This window comes from Triplophysa rosa, linkage group LG1, assembly GCF_024868665.1.
Source record: "Triplophysa rosa linkage group LG1, Trosa_1v2, whole genome shotgun sequence".
Classification (NCBI taxonomy): domain Eukaryota; kingdom Metazoa; phylum Chordata; class Actinopteri; order Cypriniformes; family Nemacheilidae; genus Triplophysa; species Triplophysa rosa.
Genome location: NC_079890.1, coordinates 18,920,083 through 18,939,576, shown reverse-complemented (window position 1 = coordinate 18,939,576; position 19,494 = coordinate 18,920,083). Strand labels below are relative to the sequence as shown.

Below are 19,494 nucleotides of genomic sequence, written 5' to 3'. Positions count from 1 at the left end.
CAAAACATCAGACTCAACTTTCGTGAAGAAAATACCTCTGCACATTACTTGCAGTAGCAATTACAAGCTGAGATGGCGACAAAGAGGCCATTCTTATGGACTGCCATGCGAATCTTTTCAAAGTTCGAAACGAGGGTGTGCCATATTGTGGAGGTAGTCACGACTGAGAGACCTTGTTGGGCATATTGCAAGCAGCCGGAACTATCAACTAATGTAATGTGATTTTAGAATTAAACTTTGAACTGAAGGTTTAAGGATTAAAGTTTCCACTGTGTGTCAAGTAATGCACATATATTTTTCTTATGTAAATCAATAATAGCATAGAATACTACTGCAAATGCTAAATGTAAAAACTGATAATTTATTATAAAGTTTTTTTGTGTGTGAAAAAATCCTAATCAGACATAGCCATGTGTGTCGTTATTGTAGATTTTTTTATTTACTGATGTTGAATACAGTGAGCACACAGGCTGCATCAGCTGTGTTAAGCTTAGAAGATGCAGTGGCAACCAGATAAGTTGCTCTCTCATTTCATTCCAGAAGCTCTGTAGCCTACAGTGAGGGGTTTATGATTTATTAGCTTTAATCTCTTAGGGGACACTCTATATTTAGGATCAGCTTTTGTGCAAATGTGGTGGATGCAATTTTGTTGTCACATTAGCACCAGAGACATCATCTCTGTCACCTGGGTTAGAGGTCGGCGTGCACTTAAGAGGCTGAAAAAGACACCTACAAATGTTTGGATCAGATTTCTGACTTGGGATGTGTCCTAGATAAAATTTCCTTCAAAGGTGTTTAGCCCTAGTATGACCCTATAGAAAGAAACAATTCTAGCTCTCCTTTCAAGCTAGCCTTTGCCTAAAAAGATTTTGGTTTAAGATTGAATGCATAAATATGTATAGGGTTTTTTGCTTTGTGAGAAGTGCTACAATATAAAATACTTAATTTCTTATGCTTGTTTTGATTTCAGATCTTGCAGGCAGTGCCTTCTCGATCAATAGCTCGACCCTTGGAGCTGTCTCACCCAGTAGCTGAGGACACCGACAGGCTTCGACAGGAACTTGATTGTGTTTGCAGACAGCAGGAAGCTTCACAACATGAGGTGGGCTGCCTCCAGAAGGCTCTAGGATGCAAGTCTCAAGAGTGTGAAGAACTGACAAGAAAGTGCGAGACCATCAAGCGTGAGTCAGACCAACAGGTATGTGAACTGGAGGAAGCAATGGAGGATGTGCAGAAAAGGATGCTAGACTCCGAAGCGAAAGTCAAGCAGCTTCAGGCTCATGTGGTGGCGGTAAAGGAACATTTTAATAACCAAGCTGTTGATGACCTCAAAGCACAGCTTAATGAGGTCAAGGCAAAGTATGAGGGAGCTTCTGCCGAGGTAGGACGGGTCAGGAACCATCTGAAGCAGAGCGAGAAAGCTTTAGGGGAATATAAAAAAAGTGAAGGGCTACTGGCTGTGGAGGTCGAGAGGCTGACGGCAGAGTTGAACGCAATGCAAGAAGAACGTAAGGACATGGAAGAGACTCTATTAAAGATGGAGAGTCATGTGAAAATGGCAGAGGCCAGGCTGACCTCTATGGTTCCCGGAGAGAAATTTGACAACATGAAGAACCTCCTCACCAATGCGGTGGATGAGAAAGAACTGCATTTGGCAGAGCTAAGAGAAGATTACGACCGCGTACTGGAGGAAGTGGCAGTGCTCCACCGGGCAATGGACGACCACAGTACCGTCTCACTGCAGGAGCATGAGAGAGTCTGCTCTTCTCTAGAGGAGCAAAGCTCAGCCCTGAAGAACAAACTTGCGGATGTCACTACGAAGTGTCAGTCATTAATCTGTGAAGTGGAGGAAGGTGAGGATGAAAGAGAACTGCTCCAAGAGGAGCTGCAGGTTCTCACCGACAATCTGAAGACCAAGTTTGTGACTTTGGAAAACCACGAGGAGGTCAAGAGGTCTATGAGTCTTGCTGTGGAGGAGTTGAAGGTCAGGTTAACGGAAGAGACGAAGAAGAGCAACCAGTTTGAGGAGCAACTGCGGAAGCTGCAGGAGGAGAAATCATCTCTCTGTGAGGACATTTCTGAACTGAGGAGCACACACATCCCTTGTGAACAGTATGAGAGCGAGACGGCTGCGCTGTTAGCTCGTAATGCAGAATTGGAGAATGAACTTAAAAGCATTTGTGATCAATACCAGGAGAAGGTGAATGAACTTGATCTTGTGGCTGCTGAAAACGGATCGCTGAAGGAGAGCTTCGACACTGAGTTTGTCACAAAGGCTGAGTATGAGAGAGTGCGGGCGGAGTTTAGGGATTCTTTGGAGAAAGCAAAGATTGAAATGGCAATGTTTGAGGAAGAATGCAGAGTTCGAGACGAGGAGTTGCGGAAGGTGAAAGAAAGAAACGCTATGTTGAAAGAGGAGTTTGAGAATGTACAAGCAACGATAGAGAAAGACTATATCAGCCTTGTGGAACACGAGGTGTTCAAAAGCAAAATGGCCGATGCTTTATCGGAAGAGGAGGGCAGAGCTAAAGATGCCCACTCAAAGTATCAGTCTGCCCAAGAGAGTGCATCAAAACTCCACAAAGAAATCAAAGCACAAAAGAAAGAGTTGGATACCATTCAAGACACTTTTCAGTCCAAGTTTGTGCCGTTGACCGTCATGGAGGAAAAAGAGATGAACTTCAACACAGCTTTAAAGGACTTGACCGATAAACTTGCCAAGATGGAGGAGATGTACAACAATGAAAAGACCAAAGGAGAATCACAGAGGCAGGAGAATGAGAAATTGAAAGATGAGATGGCATCTCTACAACAGAAACTTCACACAGGACTTGTGTCCACCGAGAAGCACAAAGAAGTAGAGAATCGTTACAAGGACCAAGTGGAGGAGCTTAGTCTGAAGCTGGTAGAGTTGGAGCAGCAATATAAAGAGGTTACGATTCAGCGGGCCGAACTGGAAGAACAAAATGCTTTGTGCAACGTCGAGATTTCAAGCCTCCAAAAAAGACTGAACAGTGAGTATGTCCATCTGGAGCAGTTTGAGGCCATGCAGAGCTCTCTGGGTAAGAGCCTGCAGGAGGCGCTACAGGAGTGCGAGGGTTTACGTGAAGCTCGTAGACTTGAAGTGCAGCATGTACGAGAGCTCGAACAACAGCTCCAGGGTCACAGCTGTGACGAAATCATAAAGGGCCAATACAACCAGGCTAAGGAGGCTCTGGAGCACGAGGTCAATGCGCTTCGCTTGGCATTGCGGGAGGAAGAGGAAACCAGCGCGCAGAGGGCTGAGGATGTAGCCACTTTGCAGACGGAACTCCTCAGAGCCACACATGCCCTGGATGACCTCCGCAGCCGTGAAGAGCAGGTGACGGAGCTTAGAGCTGAAAAACACAGGCTGGAGGAGGAGGTCCATGAACTTGACGAAAGGCTGTCGGGGCTGGATGAGCAATACGAAGATCTGTACAGGGAAATGACCCAGACCAGGGAAAGTGAGAAGAGGGCGAGAGTGGAAACTGAGGCCTTGCAGGTGAAGAGCGCCTCTATTGAGAAGGAGATCGGGGAGCTGAAGGAGAGATACGAAGAGTCAATGGGCACCATCAGAGAACTCCAGAAGAGGATTCAGATGTCCTCAGAGCAGACCGAGCTTAAAGACAAAAGAGTATGATTGTTTGTTCATTATCGTTCGGAAGAGGTTTTTTGTTAAATGCTGAATATTTTGACTGATTTACAAGCGATGTGTTTTGGGTTTCAGATCACAGAGCTGCTGGCAGATGTTGAAAGGCTGAAGCAGGCTCTGAACGGCTTATCCCAGCTGGCTTATGCTGGCAACACGCCCAACAAAAGACAGACCCAACACATTGACGCTCTCCAAGTCCAGGTCAAAGGCCTCCAGCAGCAGCTGGCTGTAAGTAGCTCATGCACATACCAGCTGATGTTTCTAGTTTCCCACAATGCTTTACATGCATATAAAATGGATTCTAGGCCGTTCTTTTATATAAATAATGAAATGTAAGAAGCTGGGGCACAGAATGAGTTCAGGAGTTGATTTCATTAACCCTCTATATAATCGATAAGGCTATAATCTCTGCAGTAATTAGGATTACAAGAAAAAAAGCATCTTATTGGCAGTGTCATCCAACACTTTGTTATACTGAATTAAATGGTTGTCTTTTCAGGGGTCAAGCCCCGTTCGTTTTCTTCTTTTTATTATTATTACTATTAATATTATTGTGTCTATGGCAGCCCATAGAACCGCATAGTAAAAAGTTATGAAATTTGTCCGATTTGCACCAAATTTGGTATTTAGCATCTAGAGCAGGGGTCTCCAGCCCTGTTCCTGGTGAACTACCATCCTGAAGATTTTAGCTCTCAACCCCAATCTAACCCAGCTGGACCATCTAATCAATGTGTTCAGGGTTGCTTGATAATTACAAACAGGTGTGTTGTAACAGGGTTGGAGCTGCAGTCTGCAGGACGGTAGCTCACCAGGAGCAGGGTTGGAGATCCCTGATCTAGAGACAGTGCTGGCAAAAAGTTAATAGAATATTTTTGATTGGCCAATCCGTTCTCGAATGGTGTGTCGACAAATTCAACGAAGAGTGCTGCAAAATGGTTTTGAGGCTGTATGTTCAACATACAAAGTTTCATATCGATACATGAAAGTTTATGTCATCAAGGTCTGGACCTGAGGTGACTCATCAAGTTTCGAGACAGAGCCACCTAACGGTCATAAGATATTAAAAATTGCTATGTTGCTGTCCAAAGGCAAAGCGCAGTTACTACACTTTTGGTCAAAATTGAGTTTAGGTCTATATAGGCTTTGTGACATCTGCTCTGTCTTGTGACAAAATCTCCTGGTTCAATCTTATCCCGTTTCTGAGAAACGAGAGAGTTAAAATTGCAGTAACTACAAAATCCAAGCTAATACCAAGGCAAACCGCAGTAAGTGCAGCCTTGGTAGCCGTAACATTCACACAGAACCAACAAGCCAACCAGCTAGCCTACCATGGAACAATCACGGTCAAATGATGAACTTCCGTTAAAACGCAAATATCCAAAGACGGGTAATGAAGATAGCAAAATATTAACTCCTAGCAAGGCAAATGACAGTTTTATAAAAAGTAACATTAACTAGCCAGCCGCTAGCATATTAAACAGACATTAGCCTACCTTCTTTAGGCAGATAATCAGGCATCTTTCAGGCAGATAATCCAATTGTAGTGACAAGGGTTACTCCCTCAAAAGTTTGCTGGCTCTGGTAAAGTTATTGTTATGTGCAATTAGCTAACAATAGCTGCGCCTCCTCAGCAAAGTGACAACCCGACGTGCACCCGGCATCAACAGAAGTAGCTGTCAATCCACCTTTCTTCTTCTTCTTGTTTAATGATGAATACCTCCTCAGGAGCATTATCGCCACCTACTCCAGGCTACTGGATGTCAAATTAAATTTACATAGGCGATGAGTCTGTGTGTTTGCGATCCACAATTTGCAAACCACGTTAGATCACATGATTGAGACAGAATAAGTCAGCCTTAATTGCCAACTCAATAAAAAGATGGATGCAACCGCTTTTAGTAAATATAACAGAACTGATTAGTTTAATTAGTGTCCTGTCATATTTGTTCAATAATAATTATCTGCTTTTCAACTGTCAGAGTACATCTTGCCAATCAGTTTTTTGCATTTCACAGATAGCTATGAATCAGAATGAGAAAAACTTTGTGGTTAAAGGAGCATTGCGATAAAATGACTCATAATCTTAAAGCTCACTTTTGAGCAATTTTAACATTCCCAACAAGCAAACATCAATAAAATTATTAAAGTTATTTAAAACAATCAACATGTAGTAAGAAACACAAGAAGAAAGCTGGATGAACACATTTAGTTTGTAGATACTGCACTTTGCTTTTGCAATAGTGTTTTAGTTGTGTAGGGTCATCCAAAGGCAGTGTGCAGTATCTGCATTTTGGTGGTCAAAGGTCACATCAGTGGTCATGGTTTTATCTATAAAAAATGTCTTCCTAATAAGGAATTACATAAATGCATTACCACTAATCTACCCACAACACGTTTGACTGGCTGGTGTAAAAACTTTAAAGGCATTTTTCTCAGTTTCAGTGTTTGCATAGTTACTTTGCCTTTGTAGGGCAGTATAACTTTTGATATCTTTCATCTAAAATCATGAGATTGGTCTCGTTTGATTCCTTGAGTCATGCCGAGTCAAAGCATATCAAATGTTACTTGGCCATTGGGGCGCCACTCCGTTCAAATTCAGTTTATTTTACGAATACAATGGCGTATTGCTTCGAAACTTGGTGTGGTTCATCATGACCATATTCTGAGAGGACCTGTAAAGTTTTAGGCCCCCTAGTGGTCAAGAGATATAAAATGTATGAAACTGTTTATAGCGTATGAAAAATTGAACATAATATCATTGTATTCATATTGCTAGACTTGTTGGCTATTGACGAGAAATGTGATACCAAATTTGTCATATTCCACCATACTTCCTGTGAGCCATATGTCATTTTATTTGTAACATACTATTTCGAACTCCTGCAAAATTGGTCAAATTTGCACAAAATTTGGTACATAGCATCTTGAGACACTCCTGACAAAAATGATCAAATGGTTCTCGTATACAGCATACAAAATCAAGGCGAGCACCCCAAAGGGTCATACGGGTGTACCTTTGCAACGCTTTTGTGTATCGACACAAAACTTGGTATGTCTCTTCAATGGCACATCTTGTCTGCCTCATTAATATTTGGTCCCAGGGCCACCTAGTGGTCAAAAGTTATCAACAAATGTATTGTGTTCTTAATGCCTTTCCCTGTTTTTAAACTTGGTTTTCAAAATCTGATCATCTGACATGTCCAAAATATTTCCCTTTGGGCCATTTTTTGGTCTTGACCCCGTAATGTCTGCTTGCAGCTATATTTTAATTAGCTGTAATAAAATAAAAATATAGATTAAATAGCAAAGAGATTCTTGTATGGCTTGTATGCATTGCAGGGTCAAACCAGGCTAGTGTCTTGACTTTCCTATGAAAGTAAATGTGGCAAGCTTCTATAGCCAAAGTAAATGAACTATAACATCATAAAAATATTGCGAGGAGTGTAAATGCAAAGGGTTACATGTAAGAAAAACTAAGAACATCTGTCCCACTCTTTCACTTCTTGGACATTTGTGACCCAGTCTGTGAAAACCTGGCTAAAGTCACATAATCTAATCATGAGAACAAGCATCAAAGTTTGATTTCAAGCATTTATTTGACTATGATTTCAATCTTTGGTGTGACCTTTACATTATGTATGTAAATCACCAAAAAGACCTTTGATGGGTTTTCACACACGTATGTTGTGTGTTTGAGGGTGCCGTTTGTGTTTACACATACTGAATATTATAGTCAGATGTTTGAGGTCATTTATAAAAACACATTTTCCTTTTCTTCTTAACAGGATGCTGAGAGACAACACAGAGAAGTGGTTTCAATTTATCGAACTCATCTTCTCAGTGCAGCACAGGTAATTGAGCGCTAATGTGTTGAATGAATGTCTGAGTTTTTGTTTTGTTGCAGTGTAAGTTTCCATTTTGCTTTTATGTCAAGGTTGTTTATTAAAAACCTTGTAGAAATGTTATAGCTAGTGGTATAGGCCAGATGACATGTAATGAAAATAATTATATTCACTTATCCATTTAACAGGCTATGACCTGATTTCTGAAATCATATTTATCCAGACTCAACACTGGTCACTTGTTTTTCAGGGGCACATGGATGAAGATGTCCAGGCTGCCTTACTGCAGATCATCCGAATGAGACAGGGATTTGTGTGTTGAACTCAATGTAATAGGACTACCCTGACTTGAATTCATCATTCACACAGTAACTTCCTGTTCAGTGTGTTCAGTCACAAGTCACACTCTGAACCGAATTCAGGACACTCCAAATGTTTCAGTATTCTGGGCATCTAAACGTTTCCAAAGACAAACGATTCATAATGCTTTTGATTTGGTTAAACTGGTTAACACAGTGCAGTGGATTTCTCAGTTTAATTTAATCACACATATTAGCTTACATATGTCTGCTATTGACAAACTGTAGAGTGATCTGAGGGTTCTGACTGTGGGTTGAAATAATACTTTTTATATTTTGTAGAAGTGGCTGACAGTCAGCTGTGCACTCTAGGTGTAAACTGCACATTCAGTGATGGAAACTCATTTATTTCTTTACTTCATGTTGAAAATAACCTAGCTACAGTCTTCTGAGGAAGAACATTTCCCTGCCTCCACTTTTACCTGTATTGTAGCCTTATCTGAACTACATGTCTATTGTATTTTTGAGGGTCATGTTTATTGAGAAAGATTTTGACATGCTGTTCTTTGCTGACCATCTTTACTGGGACTTTTAGTGGAAGCTGATCTCAGAATGCTAGAGAGAGCTTTAAAGGAATAGTTTAGCCAAAAAGAAAAACTATTATCAGTGCCTTGCCTTGTTGTTCCAAACCCATTTGATTGCCTTTTCCTGTGGAACACACATTTCTTTTCTAATGCAGAAAAATATACTGGCCACTCTTTTCTATATGATCAAAGTGAATGAGGCATCATAAATGTGGTGTATACAACCTGCTATATTAACTTTAAAAATACTAAAAGTCATATGGGTCTGACAGAGGATAAGGGTGGGTAAAAGACAGATCATACATTTTTGGCAGAACTATTTGTTCTTGGACTGTAGAGCACACAGGCAGTTTTGGGCCAAATAAGTATTATGAAATGGCAGGACATTTTTTGCATAGTAATTAAAGGAACATTACAAAGTCTCTGCATAATAATAATAATAATAACTGACTTTATATTACATGGATGTGATCATGCACATTTACATGAGTACAAGAGTGTATTCAGCACTGTAACCTAACATAATATAATTTGGCCACACCTGTTTGGGGGAGCGTTCCATAATTCTAATGGTCCATAGTGCCAATGAAAGATCATCGTATACAATTGCTCCTTTCTTACACTTATCTACACCTTCTGTTCTAACAGTTTTATTTGGGCCCATGTCCAGACACTGCATGGTGTGTTTAAAATGTGTGAGATGTATTTGAGTCAGTGGGGTCTATTGAGTTGAGTGTTTTTAGTTTGAAGTTTGTTATTGCTTTACTTCTGCAGTGGCAACGTCAACAAAAATCACAAAGGAAACTGCAGAATTAGTCATTTAAAGGCAAAATATTTAACACTGAAGACTGTCATAACACTCTAGCGCTCATCGTTCTGTATCCTGGCTGATATTGCCATCTAGTGGTGTGACTTGGCAGGCCAAGTTTAATGTGTGGTTTTGTGTGGGAGAATGTGATGCATTTAAAATCTTTTGATGCCTCAGAATGTGATTATATCCGTTTTTTCATGGCTTTGTACTACTATTGATTATTGAACATGTGGTAACTAACAAAATTCAGCAGGACTGGAGTAGAATGGCACAATACAATATGTTCAAGTTTTCAGAACATACTGTAACTATTGACTCACATACTTTATATTTTTGTAGATCTGTTTTTTTTCCATTTCCTCATCTTTAATAGAATTATTATTCACGCTGTACTAGTATTCTTCCCAGTCAGATATTCTCAGATATAGCACTTGCTGAACTTTCAAACACATGGCTTTGCCAGTATTGATTTTGGTATTAACTGATTGGTTTTCTTTGTCTGGGACAACAAATTGTGACCGTTTCATTATTTATGAGTATTGCATTCTAACTGTGCTCTTATGATTATCAGTTAGTTTGTGTTTTCCTTCATGGATATTTCTCTCTTTTCATCTTTTTGTTTTGCAACCCTTTAACATCAATAAAAGTTCCTCTTTTAGATTTTAAAAAGACCTCTTTTTTTAAATGGATGTTGAAAAAAGATCCCAGAAGTGTATGTGCCATGAAGTGAACCTTGCCTCTTGGCGGGCCTTTCCAGCCCCTCTCACTTACATTGAAGTGAATGCACATGTTGTTACTTGAAATCCAATCAGATGAAGAATAAGAGCCCATTTTCCTTCATGTGGTTTACGTTGATTTGTACTTCAGTGATTAACTCGTAGATGCATTTAAAGCAAAATGAGATTTACAAACACAAAGGCCATATTTTTCTTCCCACAAAGGTTGTGTTCCTGTACATTCCTGTAAATTCAATGGCCTCTTTTTTGTCTCAATCTCCTTCATTTAATTAATTTTCACTATATCAACCCCCCACACCTTCCCATTCTCACACGTGTTTATTTGATTTTCGTTACTTAAACACAACTTTCTAGTCTGACTCTCCCGCCTTCCCTCTTAACTTCTTGTTTGTTTGTTTTTTTGTCAGATGAGACCGTTATTTCTGACCTGACCTGCATAGGCTGTTCTCAGCATTTATGGCAAATACAATTCAATCTGTTTGGAGCGTTCCCTTTAATCTCATTTCCAGGACTATAAGCAGAACCAGACATCCTCACATCACCCCCCAACATTAATCATGTCCATAAGGATCATGGTGTAACCCCGCCGTTCAGCTGCCCCCCTGGTAGGTGGTTCAGACCGCTTTAATGTGGTTACTCGTTCACTCGGTAGTCTGTGTGTCATGATTCACTCTCTTTACGCTCGCCTTGACCGCAGCATCCTCCACGTGTCATACAAACCATTTGCTCTGTGGTGTTCTCTCTTCATCTCTCTCTGCGTCCGTCCCGCTTTTTATTCTCCTCTGTGGTTCCGTCACTCGTCTTTTCCGCGTTGTGCTTTCGGTTACCTTTGGGGGGGAAAACGGCATGGAAAACCCCATCGTCTCTCATTAGCCAATCCCCCCTCTGGTCACCTTCCTTCACCCCTTTAATGTTTTTGCAGAGGTCTCAGCACTTTGTTGCCTCAATAAAGTTCATTTATAGGATAACTGGGCTCTGGAGTACACATGGGGCTGATTTCAGCTCGATAGCTTCAACATGTCCCCTGCCCGACTCCTCTCTGATCCCTGCCATGTGATCCTTGCCTCCCTGACCTCATCATCCATCATCTAACACCTGGGATGAAGGAAAGATGGCTGAAGAAAATGAGAGAGCCTCTTTTATTTTGTAGGATTTATTGGCTGGCCACGAGAGAGTCCCTCTAGAGCCAGGCCACGGCTCCTTCCTTCAGTAGATCGTTTTTATGTACGTGGAAAGGCCGTAGGCTTGTGTTCTATACATTGCAGCTGTAATCCTCCAGTTCGTCTTTATTAACAACCTTTAAGTATCTCTATAAATAAAACTCTTCATATGAATAAGAGGGGCAATGGGTGAGTTCCATTACATCACGCAGGTAAAAAAATATGATATTGTTGACTTTTAAAGCATGAGGGAAGGGAGACTGTTGTATTCCAGAGCTTGAAACTTGAAACTGCACATTTAAATGGTTTCATCTGAGCTCATTGTTGTTCTTTTTCCCTCATTAGCTCTTGGTTAACCGCTAATGCCTTGTGTATCAACTCATTTCGACTCTCTTCCCCCCTTTTCCGCTGTGGCGATCCAGTTCTTAATAATCTCCAGGCCTGAATGGAAAATCAGCTGCATTTCACATGTCTGCTCAGGGCTGACACATGGGGCTGTGTCCGCGGTTTAACAGAATAGAGCTGCGGAATTGATGGTTGGATTGCTTGGAAACGATGCTGTAACCCATGTGCTTTTTCAATATTATGGAGATATTGCTTTGGTTTGTCTGCTTTCTTTTCTGCGCACGGAGGGCTTGTGGCTTACTTTATAGGCTTGTTAAGAGGTAAATTGGGGGGAAAGGTGAGGAGAGCGTGATGCTTTTCCTTTTCGCCGCCTTTGCGGTAAGGACCTTAAAATTTGTGACATCAGGCTGTGATGTTGGAAAAACGCTGGATTGGTTTTTATGTGGGGGAGTTTCTACACTCTAATTCAAGGACATTTTTTAACATTCAAGAACAAGATCGTGTTGTTGAAAATGCTTGTGATAGCTATAAATTGCTATTAGCAATTATTGCTAGTCTGCCATTTATTGTTGCATTGTAATTGATGATTATTAATAAAGTTATTAAACTGACATCATGATTCTTAAAGGAATAGTTCACCCAAAAATGAAAATAATGTTGTCATGTACTCACCAACCAGATCTCATCCCCCATTGACTCCCATAGTATTTATTTTCCCTATATGGCAGTAAATGGGGGATGAGATCTGGTTACTGACATTCTTCCAAATATCTTCCTTAGTGTTCAACAGAATAAAGAAATGTGTACAGGTTTGGAACAACCTGAGGGTGAGTAAATTAATACAGAATTAAAATTTTGGGGTGAACTAATTCTTTAATATTGTATATTACAATTTAGCCTGCCAGTTTACTTTGCACCCAGCTCTCAGCATTTACTTCCGTCAAATCATTTCTCCCGCCAGCAGCAGGGTGAAGATATGGTTCTGCAGGTGTTGGAAACACTTTAATGTTCCTAAATAGTGTCCTGCTAACAGAACATAAGGTATTCGTTTTTTCACTTCTCATTAGACTCAGTCAGAGCGCTTTAGGCAAATACAGAGGGCTGTGACTGTCGATCATTAGCCTTGAAAATGTGCATTTGTTAGACAAAGCCGCAGTCATACAATCCAATTAAGACATGAAAGCCTCCTTTTCCTAGGAAGGAATTCACAATACATAAACAGGCTGTAAAGTGGAAAATTACATCTGCGTTCTTCTTTCTTTCCTTGAAATTCTGCCATGTTTGGTACGCTTTAACAAACCCTTGTTGTACACTTTGGGAGAAAAAGGAGAGCAAAATGAATACCATGTGCTTTGAAAGCGACACAGGGGTTTTATTGTAGTGTTGAGTAAAATGGACAATCTAGCCTACTTCTTTGAAGAGAGAAGGTTTAATTGATGCGAACTTTGTTAGATTTGAACAAGAAAGCAAATATATTCTCTTAATCGTCACAAATTATTCAGTTATATTTAACGGCTGTTTACTTGGACTGTTAAAACACATCCTTTTTTTTTTAAGTCATGCAACGTGATAAAACATTTGAGCAGAATTTCATTATCTGAATGTCTTTAATCAAGGATGGAGTTGTTTGATGTTTAGTGTCAGTGAAAGTGAAAGTGTAACATGCCTATCCTGGATGTTAATTAAATTGCTTTCCTCCCTCTTCTCATAAAGCAAGGTATTGTATTAATGCCTTTGAATGGCCTTTAAATCTCCAATCTCTAACCTCTTTCATCTGTAGCTTTTGCAGGTTTGCTATTGCTTGTGCAGAATGCCTTTGATTGCATCCGAACCTCTGCATTGCATCATAATGAGAATTCTGTGAAGACCATTTTCCTGATGACTTTGGGTCTCAGGTTGTTGAATCCTGTGCCTTCTCAGTAGCTTGGATCAGATCTATGGATGGGTCTTTGTAGGACAGCTGTGCCAGTCCAGCCTTTCATGATTTCAGAGAGCCAGTTTCTACCTTTCATACTTGCTTCCTCAAGTAAAAGGAAAAATGTACTAGTCATCTACACAACAAACACTACGCAGAGTAAGTAAATGGCGTATTGGTGGACAAGTCACTGAGAGAAATGTTGCATGATGTGAAAAATGAATTAAAATGATGACATCGCAATTCATTTTCAGAGTAATTCCTGGTGTCTACTAAATTGTTTTTTGAGGCCTAAAACAACAAACATTTATGTATTACATGTTTTTTTTTCAAATCTAGTTTTTCATAACTTGTCTAACAGACTACATCGTGTTAAGTGAATACAACAAGGCAGAGTCCATTGCGCCTGATCCCCCATTTGCCCTTAATTTCCATGTCAGCGCAGACCATTAAATATTCTCTATCTAATGCCTCATTAGCTTCTGTGGGCTAAATGGTCAAGACGTGCGTGTTTTTGGTAGCAAGCTCTCTGAATCACTGCCTGGGGTCGTAATAGCATAGCAAGCATGAATTAGAGCTCAGAATGGTCCTCTAGTTTGTATATATATATTTTAAGGCAGTCCCTTGAGGAGTTAATATGCCTTTTATTGAGGTAGCGGTATGGTGTAATTACACTCCCATCCTCCAGAGGGCAGACCTACATTATGTTTTATTCAAATGGCTTGGACTATCTTACTAGTTATGTAATAAATATCGTAAAATGGGTTGTCATGCATTTTTTGGGACGTTGTGTCATACATTTCATGGGACAGAAAGATAATTCTTGAATGCCTTATGCAGAGATTTGAGACCAGTGCAAAAAACTAGAGTCCGTATTAAAAATACATATTTTTTGCCTTCCCCATAACCTTTTCAGATAGCATCAGTTTTCTCTCTCTCTCTCTTGCACACTATTGTATGATGTATGTATTAGAGTGTATTTTTGGGAGTCTAGTGGGATCTCTTTTTTTCTTCTTTGACCTCATCGTTCTAATGCTTTGCTGAGAAAGAAACTCACAGAATTATTTTCCATAATTTAATTTAGCTTTTTGATGCACCAAAACATTTTGGAGGCAGTTTGTAAGCAATGATCTAGTTATTGAGACAACATGACATACGCACCCTGATGACTGTTAAATTGTAGTTGGCTCTTATGTAAAGAATGCCTTGAAGATACTTGGATATAAATCTCTCTGCCCATGCAGGGATACAGGCTCAGAGCTCAAGCTCCCTCTGCAATGAATATTCTGGCCATGTATCTCTGTTTACACAGGTGAAATGGCCTATCACCAAATATTTGTGTGATTTAATGCTTCGTTTTCATTGGTTGAGACGTTGGCAGCTGATCTACTGAATGCACCGGTGTGTCATGGCCACGCTTCCCCTTTCTAGATGGCCGATAGCATGCCAGCTCGCATTATAATGTCTCTGTGAATATTTACCCAGCCTCACCTGCTGCAACATCTGCTAAAATGATTGTAAAGGGTCAACAGAGGAATATGGTGGGATTGGAGGCATCTGTGCATTCAACGCTGGTACAGTTTTTTTTGCCTGACAAAACAAACAGAATGAGTTGACGGTGTTAATATTAACACAAATTAAAGGTGTGGTTTTCTGTCAATAATAACAGTAGTAACATTTGGTTGTTTGTTGCCTTCAGACGTCAATGTAAATCCCAATGTATTAACTAGGGCTCACAAGAAATCCCCAAAAAGTTGTGTGTACCGAAACTGGACATAAAACATTTGTGTACAACATAACAGTTCAATGTCAAGTAAACAGTAAAACGCAGTGCTAGATAGACTACCTAGCAAGTCAGAATTAGCGTCAAGAAGTTTCCCAGTGTTAGCGCATGCTTTGTCATTTGTTTTAACATTTATTCTCACCTAAATCATATTACGTTTCTCTGATTTCAGATGGCATCTGTGGAGTGACCAATCAGACCGTTTGGGTCTGAATACACGCCGTTTGATGTGCACTTTCTGCTTTTTGGGATGCGATTCCGACAAATATTATCCCTGAGGCTAAGGTGTACCTGAAGCATCATTCCTCACAACACAGAGCCAAACAAGTTATCAGAATGCTTGTAAGCCCCTCAGTGGAGAGCGTAGCATCAATTATTCTGGCCTTGCAGATGTTCTGAGATCAAAATCTACATGAATTTATGCCATTGGCAGTGAGTCCCACATCTTATTAGTTTTCATGATGCATGCTGGAGCAGCCACGATACTGGGGCTTTTACAGGGGTCATAAATCTGGGTCTGTCATCATCTCAAACACTTTGCTAGAGATTATTTCACTCCGCTAATAAAGCAACTCCCGCTCGACATTACAAATGCCTGCAGGTTAACAGCTTTGGCAGCCATGCATTCTCAGCTCTCTCCCACACTTCAGAGACTTTGCAGGCTGGGAAAGAAATGGAAGCCCAGTTATAATGGAGATCTTAATGGATCCCAGGTGGTTGTTAGATCTCGACCCCACCTGACCACTTTCTTTCTTGAGGGGGAAAAACAGGGTCAAGTGTTTGGGATTTCATTGTTCAATTATTTGCTCTTTGATGTTGTTGCATACTACAGCCTACGTTTCTGCCTTGTTCAGTATTGGACCGATTTCCTATTTTTTGGTGAAATGTCATAGTTTACAATCCTTAAAACGATGAAATGGCTCAATATGTACATATAAAGTTATCCATTCCTAGGGGTGCACAGTGGTGCTTTTTTTGTGGTTCCTGTGGAAATGATCGAAGCATGGTTTGTGGCAGACAGTGTGTGCAGTTCTTATGTCGTTCTTAAAATGAAAGAAAAGTGTGTTGTATTGTGGGTATTTATTGCACTGTTCTGTTTTATACTGCCCATTTAGTCGAATGTATTTGTTTCCATGCATACACATCATACTGTGTATATACTAAGAATAGCATACTACTTAAAGCATTGCTACTATTATATATCATTGGTCATCTATAAATGCTGTACTTCCCCTGATGCTGTTTGTTGGTATGAGTCAATTTTGATACAATGGATCAAAGCTATTTAGCGCTCACCTAAAGCTGTTGTCATTACTAATGGAATAACGTCAAAACACTTTATGCATTACTGAGGAACAAGACTACGTTGCCAACTATCTCCATTACTCTTTGCCCTGTTTAAAGAACCATTAGCAGATCCAATAATCCAAAAGAAGGATATTCAGTAATGGGAGCATTACAATAAACAATTGCAGATGACGTAATAGTCTTTACTGATCCCAACAACTTATCAGCTTAACTAGACATGACTACACAGTAAAATCGCCAGTGTTAAAAAGGTCAAGTTAACTATATAAATATAATATAATTGAGAGTGTGGATTATATATACAGTACACTGTAAGTGTTAATTTGACCCTTTTTAACACTGGCGATTTTGCTGTGTACACTTATCAATAAATAAAACAACCGAGAAAACACTGCGAAAAATCATGCGCCTACCATGATTTAAATATTTTCCTTAGGTTTCCAGAGGTTTGCATTACTATTGCATATCAATTTTATACATTTTTAAAAACAAGGCCTATTCTCCCTTTGGACAATATAAGTGTTTTGCTACTTTACTACTTTAAAACTGTACATGTCTGGAATCACCTTTTTGCAACTATATGTATTTTAAAAAGTGGTGCACAAATACTGTAAATGTGAACTGAATTTGAATTTGTAGTTATGGATGTTTTAAAGCAATGACATTGACATTAATATGTTCTTTTTTGCAATAGCCCCATGTGCAAGTACAGCTAGAATAATAAATTAGACAAATTAACACATTTTATTGGATAATTATTAGGTCTGTCAAACGATTAATCGCAATTAATCGCATCCAGAATAAAAGTTTGTGTTTACTTAATATACAGTATGTCTATGCACTGTGCATATTCAGTTTTTATTAATAAACACAAAAACATAGCCTACACATACATGTGTGTGTATATACACTCACCTAAAGGATTATTAGGAACACCATACTAATACGGTGTTTGACCCCCTTTCGCCTTCAGAACTGCCTTAATTCTACGTGGCATTGATTCAACAAGGTGCTGAAAGCATTCTTTAGAAATGTTGGCCCATATTGATAGGATAGCATCTTGCAGTTGATGGAGATTTGTGGGATGCACATCCAGGGCACGAAGCTCCCGTTCCACCACATCCCAAAGATGTTCTATCGGGTTGAGATCTGGTGACTGTGGGGGCCATTCTAGTACAGTGAACTCATTGTCATGTTCAAGAAACCAATTTGAAATGATTCGAGCTTTGTGACATGGTGCATTATCCTGCTGGAAGTAGCCATTAGAGGATGGGTACATGGTGGTCATAAAGGGATGGACATGGTCAGAAACAATGCTCAGGTAGGCCGTGGCATTTAAACGATGCCCAATTGGCACTAAGGGGCCTAAAGTGTGCCAAGAAAACATCCCCCACACCATTACACCACCACCACCAGCCTGCACAGTGGTAACAAGGCATGATGGATCCATGTTCTCATTCTGTTTACGCCAAATTCTGACTCTACCATTTGAATGTCTCAACAGAAATCGAGACTCATCAGACCAGGCAACATTTTTCCAGTCTTCAACTGTCCAATTTTGGTGAGCTCGTGCAAATTGTAGCCTCTTTTTCCTATTTGTAGTGGAGATGAGTGGTACCCGGTGGGGTCTTCTGCTGTTGTAGCCCATCTGCCTCAAGGTTGTGCGTGTTGTGGCTTCACAAATGCTTTGCTGCATACCTCGGTTGTAACGAGTGGTTATTTCAGTCAAAGTTGCTCTTCTATCAGCTTGAATCAGTCGGCCCATTCTCCTCTGACCTCTAGCATCAACAAGGCATTTTCGCCCACAGGACTGCCGCATACTGGATGTTTTTCCCTTTTCACACCATTCTTTGTAAACCCTAGAAATGGTTGTGCGTGAAAATCCCAGTAACTGAGCAGATTGTGAAATACTCAGACCGGCCCGTCTGGCACCAACAACCATGCCACGCTCAAAATTGCTTAAATCACCTTTCTTTCCCATTCTGACATTCAGTTTGGAGTTCAGGAGATTGTCTTGACCAGGACCACACCCCTAAATGCATTGAAGCAACTGCCATGTGATTGGTTGATTAGATAATTGCATTAATGAGAAATTGAACAGGTGTTCCTAATAATCCTTTAGGTGAGTGTACATATGTATATATATTTATATATATATATATATACTGTATATATATATATTTTTTAGATGTATTTACCAATAATTAAAATTATATATAAAGTTTATTAGTTTTTATATTTTTCTTAAATATATGCATGTATGTGTATTGTTTATAAATACAAAATTAATATGCACAGCACAGAGACATATATTATATAAACACAAACTTTTATTCTGGGTGCGATTAATCAAGATTAATCTTTTGACAGCCCTAATAATGATAAAAAATACAATTAGAAACAGTAGACCATTAATTTCCATTATCCGTTCATTTTATATTGTATAAATGTGTATGTAGGCTTTTTTTAAATTACTTTCTTTTGTTTAGTCATAAAACCTTGTCAATGTCCTATTCTGTTCAATTAAAAGTGCAGAATCAGAAACAACCATTGTATTGAGATTAAGCCTTCACAAAGTTTATATAAGATGATCTGCTGTTGACTTGAAGCAACATTCTGTTGAAAATTGAAATGCTTATGCAACCAAAATATTGTGAGCTGCAAGGAATGACAATAATTATTAAAATGTGAATTTGTTTGGTGAGTACTGACACACAAGTATGTTTTTGTTGCCTGTCAATTTCTAACAGTAAGGAGAAATCTGTAAAAAACAGATTTGAATCTAGTGCACTTCCATCTCTTGTCACCCTTGGCTCTCTCTATAGTTCTGACAGCAGCTACGCTGTCAAGCTGCATATATTTCATTTTGTCCCATGTTCTCTGTCCTCAGAGCAGCCCACCAGGCAGGTGTGAAGACAGGCGGCAGATAACAAGTCAGGAGTCCGTCCAGATGATCCCTAATGCTACATGGAGCTTCAGACAGCATGGACACAGAACAGCACTCTGGATACCGGTGGCGATGTAGAAATATCTCAAC

General features: G+C 39.8%; 1 protein-coding gene across 2 annotated transcripts in view; it reads left to right on the top strand.

The window, feature by feature from the left end:
* The window catches only part of uacab (uveal autoantigen with coiled-coil domains and ankyrin repeats b), a 53,679-nt gene extending 43,821 nt beyond the window's left edge, over positions 1-9,858 (top strand). For both annotated transcript variants that reach the window (XM_057337562.1, XM_057337572.1), the window contains exons 16-19: positions 971-3,655; positions 3,749-3,901; positions 7,459-7,524; positions 7,766-9,858. In XM_057337562.1, coding sequence (XP_057193545.1) covers positions 971-3,655; positions 3,749-3,901; positions 7,459-7,524; positions 7,766-7,837 — 2,976 coding nt within the window. In that variant the 3' untranslated portion in view covers positions 7,838-9,858. The remainder of the gene's footprint in view (positions 1-970; positions 3,656-3,748; positions 3,902-7,458; positions 7,525-7,765) is intronic.
* The last annotated feature ends 9,636 nt before the right edge of the window (positions 9,859-19,494 follow it).